Source organism: Cryptotermes secundus, unplaced genomic scaffold, assembly GCF_002891405.2.
Source record: "Cryptotermes secundus unplaced genomic scaffold, Csec_1.0 scaffold1184, whole genome shotgun sequence".
NCBI lineage: Eukaryota > Metazoa > Arthropoda > Insecta > Blattodea > Kalotermitidae > Cryptotermes > Cryptotermes secundus.
The window spans coordinates 497383-505901 of record NW_019734331.1 but is presented as its reverse complement, the minus strand read 5'-3'; the positions used below and the strand labels follow the sequence as shown (position 1 = coordinate 505901).

Below are 8519 nucleotides of genomic sequence, written 5' to 3'. Positions count from 1 at the left end.
ACAGTTGTACTGGTCTGAACAACACAGCTGGTGTGCTTTACTGGTACCTTGTAAGAGCACTCAAAATTCTCATTTTCACAGCAGTTTCATCAGACCCACATTTCCATTTTAGGGTGAACTCACCATTTTATGGCAGGACTACTATAACATGGTGTCTTTATCTAAATATGGAAATGCTAATTGTAATTGAATTGTTTGTAAGTTTGTCATGACCGAGATTTACAGGAAGTTTCACCACCCACACATTCCTAGTCACTTCCTTGTTACATGTCCACTAACACTGGTTATTAAACATAATCTCAGATCCTTTATATGTAAAAGTTTTTCTAGGTCATACAATTTGATATAACAGTACTCTGATACCATGTAGATGTATGACTTCTGCTATGCCACTGACATTATTTCTCTAAAACAAAAAATCAAGATGTTTTATACATGAAAATATCTGAATTAACCTGAGAGAAACCAATGTTTATGTGAAATAAAAAAGATCTACTCTAATTATGCAACCAATAGAAGAGTGTGTATTTTTAAAACAGACAACATCTGCAACTAAGATCACGGAAACAAATACCAGAAAAGTGATGGACATGTAAATTAAGAACTGGAAACTTCCAAGATTTTCCCCGTTCTACAACAAACGGAAACTTAAAACTCTCTAATGCATTAGGTTAAAACTGTTAGCCTCCTGGAGAATTTTCTCAATTTCAATCTTGTTATCTGATAAAGCTACTGCTACTGAGTGTCAAGCTGAGACGTCATGGTCTTGATGCCAGCTTAATAAGCAAAAAAATGTGTAAAACAATTTGTTTACTTCTCCACGTGAAAATAAATAACCCATACTGCAATTTGCATGATAAATAGAATGTAGCACAATTCCAGCACCAAACCACACACAAAGGATGAGCACTGAACCACCAATACAAACACTTACCTGGTCTATGTGTTATGTTAAGGTATGAGATTTTGTACCAACAATTCATCCCTGATTCTTGCTACATAGTGACCTCAATCATTTTATAAAAACACTACATTTCTGTTATAATTCGTTCACTTAATATTGTTCAGTTCTCTTAATATCTAAACAGTCTTACCAAATCCATTTATGAATGACTGCAAATCTGCCATCATTAATTACAAGAAGACTTCTGAAAGTAATAACCAAAATACTTTTAATGCTGTTTCTAGAGCACATAAGGTACACTGTGAAATGATATATTCTTTTACAGATAAATGAAATAAGCTACTGTGCCTTCACATCTTGCTTCTCCTTTCAAATCAATCTAATAAGGCAGACATATGATGTTTCATTAGTTTTCTATTATAGGCTGTCTTGTTAAGGCATTCCAATGCAATTTCTTCTGGACTGGTGATGCCAGATTAGGCAATAAATTAAAACTGCTCATGTACCCAAGTGGTGTGAGTCTAGATCAAATGTCAAATGGGCCCAAAATGGGCAATGCAGTCTGGCTCTCAATCCACATTATCCTGGAAGATAAGGCGTACATAGCCTGGACAACCAAATAATGGTGTAGCACAGAACGGACATACTGCATCGAAGCCATTGGTGCCGTGAGGAATTGCAACGTTGGCCCAATATCTGGTAAGAAAATATTAATTAATTATTATATTTACAATAATGAGCAACATCTAAAACAATAATACGAACAACAATGGGGCAGTCACCACTTACTTCACAGTTTTCTCTGTGGCCATGTGACCACAAGGGTTGAAAGCAAATGTTGGACGTCCAGCATCTACATAAAATGCTGGTTCAATTCCCATGCACATTTTTACTACAGGTCCCATCTGCAAAATAAAGACATAAATAAATACATTGCTTGTACATCAATTTTTAGACAAAAAAGAAGGAACATAAAATAAGAAGTCATAATGTTTTACCTTTATTCTTCAAGACTTCTATTTCTGTAACTATAAGACAAGCAATATTAATCAAGGCACAATATGTTCAGTCATGAAGTATGGAACCATTACTTGTCATAACTGATCAAGATGAAACACATTTAATTAAATTAAATGACTGTAACATATACTCCCATCAGTAGGGCAGGTTCTTAATTAAGAAAGGTAACACGATGTTCAATCCACCAGCTTCTAATCCCGTGTTTAACAGTTCAGTCCTTTACAGGTCCATCAGCAGAACCTGAGATTGTCTGAAACAACTGATGACAAAAGCTGGGCAGCAGATGCACTGAAAGAGAGGTAACTGGAGATAAGGCAGCCCTAAGTGGCAAACCCAAGGCCCAGACCATCTTCAGATAGGAGCGGCCTCCGTAGTCTAGGGATAACGTTCCCACCTCATGACTCAAGGTAAGTGGGTTCAAACCCGGCAGAGGTCGTGGAATTTTTAAGGGCGGAAAAATTCAGGGAACAAGTCCTCCGGAAGGAACTTAAAACCGTGGGTCCCGTGTCGTAGCTTTACGGCACGTAAAGGTACCCGATGTCTCTAGGTGACCTCTGAGCTAAATTTGGCCAAAAGTTTCCCGCCCAAGTAGTTTCCAATGCCTCCGGTAGATGGGGAAGTATTAGGTACCACTGCCAGAGGAGGGGCGACCTCTCTGACAGAAAGGGACTAACTATTAGATACCACTGCCAGTAGAGGATCGGAACCTCGCTGGCAGAAAGGGGCTAATAGCGAGCACCAGTACCAGTAGGGGATGGAGACTGTAGAAATTAAAAGGGGGACACACAATGGACCAATAATTGGTCTAAGTGCATGGGGAACCCCCCCCCCTCAATACTGACTGACTGATCTTCAGATAGGAAGTATACAGTATAGACCACCACCGCATACAACAAACACACTTTTAGGTTTCAACAGTATTGAATACTGATATGTCAACATTTCAGACCAAAATTATAGCCAGGTAAAATATTTTCTTCACAGAATATGACTACTGTGACATTCTCTTCTAAGTTGGCTAATAGTGCTTAGTATGAGGATTTGGTTAATATTGCTGTTAATTACAAGAGCAATCTGTTTTATACAGTATGCGAATACCAGAATTTACAACAATTCATATTTTGAGAGACTGCAGTACCTCTAAACACATGGGACAACGTCTGTCCTTTGAGTCCTTATCCTGCCCCCAGTCATGGTGGCCCTGGACATGGCCACAGTTCAGGTACACATATGGCTGTTGCTTTGCATTCACAGTTTCATCACTCATACTCAGAGTTAACTTGCGTGGAATCACAAGAGTGTTCAGCCCCACCGGGCACTGAGGTCGGCCAGCATTCAGTTCATCTATGAGTGTCTCCAAGTGATGTTTAGTCTGAAATAAAGAAATTGTGAGGTTTCATTTTTGTCATCCATTCTTCACACTGTTCATTATTATGGTTCATATCAAAGCTATGCTATATTAACAGCTGAGGTAGTATCATTGACTATCATGGCTACGCCATAGCTGAAGCGGTTAGTCACTGGCTTCTCACTGTGGAGGCCTGGGGTCGATCCCGGGTCTGGTCAAGTGGGATTTGTGGTGGACAAAGTGGCGCTGGGGGAGGTTTTCTCCGAGTACTTCGGTTTCCCCTGCCAATCTTCATTCCACCAGTTGCTCCACAATCACCCTCACCTATCATCTGGGGCTGGTACAATAGGCCAGAAGTGGCCGCAGTATAAGGGACTTAGTCCCACCCCACTAGCAATATAATAATACATAATATCAGTGACCATCAGTGAATTGTCATGGTGACCTATGTGAACAGTAGTAAATGATATGATCTCTGAGGTTCTCATAGAAGTATGTATTAAGATTATGGTCTTCTGAGATATGATGCTAAGTGTAGTTTGAAACAGGTACTAATGTTTGTAGAAGCCTGCTGCCTCTATCTTCTCAACTGTAGAGTGACTCTTCTTGCCTTAGTGGCAAGAGCTAGGTGATTGCGGTATAACCTCAACCCCAGCTGGAGATGAATGGTAAACTTCAAGCCCCATCTGCTATGCCCTTGGGGAAAGAGCTCCTGGTACCTATCACAGAGGATGCTGTGTGGGCTCCAGAGCTGGTCTGAACATGATGGATAAGAGTATAATTTCTACCCTCCTGGGTGTCACAGCCCAGTAGTGAAGCCTGCTGTAAGTCTTTATACTGACTGTATTATCCCTGAATGTGAACAGATTTTAAAACAAGACCTGACACTGTTTTCATTTAATGATGATCAAAATTTAAGATGGTGGAAAATCCTAAACTGTTATGAAATTTCAGATCTTGTCAGCCTATTCTACAAAACACCACTGTCTTCCAGCAGAAAGTTACCAATGTTTTGGAGGAACCTCGGCTTCCGCCTTCTAGATATAAGGCCTCAAAGATAGAAATTCCTGACCTCTGATCAACCTAAACTACTATGGACACTGCCACCTAAAAGTACACCTTTTCAAACTGGGACTGACAGATGACCCAACCTGTGAAATATGCCTACAAGAAGATGAATCAGCCACACACACCCTATGTGATTGTGAGGCCATAGCTTATTTATGAGTTCATCACCTGGGTCAGTTCTTCATGGAACCAAGTGACTATTATGATGCACACATAAATAAAGTCCTACATTGCATTTGAAGTGTAGGAATAATAAAAGGTTAATCCAAAGGGGAAGCACAATAGATCACTGAAGGTCGCAGTGCAAGGGCCGGTTTTTTGGCCCACCCCTTACACACATACATACAAACATAAACTACTAAGGTTACGGTCTTCAGGGATATGACTCCATGTAGTCTGCCAGAATGTTATCAGCATTTTAGAATGACCTGCTATTGTAGTTTGGTGCTAAGCAGTAGGGGATAATTTCTTTGTCCATACAATAACAGTTTTATTGGCACACTCTTCTTGACAAAAATATAGGCAATAAACTGTTGTGACAGAGAATAAACATTACATTTTTGATTAAACTGGAGAAAAACGACACTGGCATTTACAGAATATTAACAGCAACTACAGGGGGGGTCCAAAAAATGTACCGTAACTGGTCAGGTGTATCTCGATTTTCCCTGCTATTTGAGAGCTGTTTGGAGATGAGAGATTTTACATACAAGATGGTGCTCCACCTTACTACCATCGAGATGTCAGGGTGTACTTGCATGACACTCTAATTGGACGATGGATAGGTCAAAGAGGTGCTACTGAGTACCCACCACGGTCTCCAGACCTAATACCTCTCGACTTCTACCTACAGGGAACCTTGAAGGATGAAGTTTATCAACAAAAGCCAGCTACACTGAACGCGCTACAAGAAACCATCGAAGCGTCATGTGCAGCCATCACACCAGACACACTGACAGCCATAGTTCGCTCAGCAGTTCGGCAGCATCAACACTGTTTAGCTACTGATGGTGGTCACTTCGAACACATACAATGACTCTCTCTCCGCGCAAGAATTGTAACTACATGTCATTTTGTTCCAAAGATACTGACTATCAAAGAGTGGGTACAATGAATACAACACAGATTCTCTGCACGAGGTAAGTGATTTCAAGACAGAAAGTGGTAATAGATGACAAATGATCCTGTCATATGATAATTAATGCATCACTTGAATATTTTGTAACATATTAAATATTCCTTACAAATTCTGTGTTAAACACTTCATATATGTTAACAATTAAAAATAGAACAATGGTCCAAAACTTTAAGGTTAAGACCAACAAAGTAACCAGAATCTGCTGAAGTGAAAATCGTGTGATAAGAAAGGTACAATTAAAATGTATAATTATGAATACATAGCAGTTCTTGTTAGCCGCAACCTACAGACTGAAGATTCTGAAGCAAAACAGGTATCAAACAGGATGAGTTTTTCTACCGAAGCTATTTTTTTTATTTCTATCACTTCAACCAATAAGGTGAATGGATATGGGCTGCTTGACTGGGAATCAATCTCTGGCAGGAACAGGGATTTTCCTCATTGCCAACACACACAGACCAGCTCTGAAGCCTACTCAATCTGCCGTACATGGGAACTGGACCTTTCCTGGGGCTCAAGCAGCTAGAATGTCAAACTAACACATTGTTCTATCTAATACAGATGTTAAGAATACTAGCTCCACTCCCACTTGCCTGTTAAAATGTCGTGGTGCTTAAGCACAACAAACCCTATGCAGTTTCGACACTGACGTCATTAAATAACCAATAAAAAAAAGGAAAGGAAATAAAATAAAACCTTGGCCGTGCCATAGCTCAGGTGGTTAGCCGCCGGCTTCTCACCGCGGTGGCCCAGGTTCGAGCTCAGATCAGGGCATGTGCGATTTGTGGTGGATGAAGTGCCACTGGGGCAGGTTTTCTACGAGTACTTCGGTTTCCCCTGCCACTTCTCTTTCTGCTGACTGCTTCCACATTCATCATCATCTATCATCCGGGGCTGGTAAAATAGGTCAAACAGTGACTGACATACCAAGTGGTCTCACCCCACCCTAAGGTGGGGAAACCCAAACTATCGCATAACTTTTAACTTTCAAATTAAATTTCATCTTCACATCAAATTTCATTATGTATTTTATAATTAGTTAATCAATGGGATGTCACTTTCGATATAGAAAACAATTTTTGGGGCTCGATGTAGCCCTGTTTCACTACTGAAACGATCTATGGTTTCGCGTCCTGGTTGCCCACCTTGCAGACCGGCCTTTGTGCGTCATCGGCTTAACACTGAAGCATCACATCAGCATCTTCTTGAACTTCCGGAAGATCCAGTTATTACGCTTTGTCACGACAGTGGCCGTCCATATGAAGGGAATGTTGTCTCGCATCTCAATGTGGCCTGTTCTCCTTGAAGAATGCACAGAAGATGAGCTTGCCACATCGATTGCTGGTCTGGCCGATTGTCAAGGCCGGAAAAGTATGCTTGTCTGGTCGAGCACAGCATCCTAATGTGCTGAAATTCGCGTAATGACGTAACAGACACAAGCCGGACTTCAGGTTTGTGGTTCTCACAGCGGTGAATATTATGACTGGTCTTCTGGGATGGGATGATATGTAGCCTGGTTGATTAAAGTTTCGCAGGGCCTTTTTCTCTGAAGTGGAAGGTATCGGTTCCTTCGGAAAGACGGCAGTCGCCTACAAGACTACAGGGCGTCACACTCCAGACGATAGAAGCGTTAATCCAACTTCTCCACCGAAGATAAGAGATCGTATTAGGTCACTCGATAATCTGGAATTTCACCAGTTATCTGTGGGATGAATGAGAAACTGTTTTTTTTTTTACTTGGAGCCGGTCGAATCTCCGTTTCAAAGTGACTGCGTGCTGGAGAGATTCTCAAGAAAAATGCTGTACCTAATAAATGTCTAAATACGTTAGTGTCAATTACTCGCACTGACGAAAAGAAACTGTCACTACATTAAGAAACATAATTCTTAATTATTTACTCCGACAGGATCCGTACATTTTGGCGGTCTCAAGGTCTTAATACAAGCCTTCTAACAGAATGTGGAATGAGCCATACTCGACCTATCAATTCCAGACCCAGGTATAGGCAATGAGGACAGTGAATTCGCGGAGGGCAATATTTTTCGGGAACCTAACAGTTGTTCGGGGGAACGCGAGAGCGTAGTTGGGTTGAGGTCCTATGCTACAAGCCGGAAGGTCGCTGGTGTATTTTTTTCAATTGACCTAATCCCTACAGCCGCATTATGGCCCTGGGGTCGACACAGCCTCTAACAGAAATAAGTATCAGGAATCTTCCTGAGGGGCACAGGGCGGCCAGCACGTAAGGCTCACAACCTTACCGCCATCTGTGAGCCGACTGTCTAGATAATGTGGGACACTCAACGTCTCACAACCCTATGGGCCTCCATGGCATGTTATACGGATAGCTAACAGTTGTTCGGCTCATCTAGGTATTTCTCGATTGTATACACCTGGAGCAACTGGAAGAATACCAACGAAGCCACACAAGGATGACATTCTACGGTACACTTTATCACGTGAATACCGTGGGTTGATGCCCCTGGAATAACGCAATAGGAGTGTCAAGCTGACCGCTCAGTCAATAATAGCGGGGTCCACAATGCGCAGAACATTACCTCCCAAAGCTCTTTACACCTTCATGGTTTGGCGTTTAGAAGCAGGAGTACCTCGACTTTTACAGTAGGAGTGGCGAACACTGGTGTCACGTTTGTCATCGATCGAGTTAGAGGCTGGCACCGTGATTTACACATTTTGTCTTGCGTCGACTGGTAATTCAGTAGTTCAGTAAGCCAAAATTCTTATTCGTGAGCTGCAATTTTGCTATTACTTTGTGTATCCACTCCCAAACAATGAGAAGTATGGTTACTAAAAAAAAAAAAAAGATAGCTGCAATGAAGCACAAGGCTATATTATCTTGCAGATTATTTTGAACCATCAATACATGAAGTAAATTTTAAGAATGGAAGAACTTCAGAAGATATTTCATTACGTCCATCAGGTGGCACTAGAGCAGAAACGCTGATATCCCTTCTTAACATTATTTAGCCGGAAAATTTTCTTATTAACATCCCAACTAATTTCCTTGCTTCTCTTTTGTTTCC

The 8519-nt window shown here is 41.2% G+C and overlaps 1 protein-coding gene across 1 annotated transcript in view; it reads right to left on the bottom strand.

Moving 5' to 3' along the window:
- Positions 1–784: 784 nt before the first annotated feature.
- LOC111868700 (protein pellino) overlaps positions 785–8519 on the bottom strand; it is a gene marked incomplete in the record, with an annotated part of 136552 nt that continues 128817 nt past the window's right edge. Inside the window, 3 exon segments of the mRNA XM_033753139.1 lie at positions 785–1600; positions 1694–1809; positions 3063–3296. Of these exon segments, the coding sequence (XP_033609030.1) occupies positions 1474–1600; positions 1694–1809; positions 3063–3296 (477 nt within the window).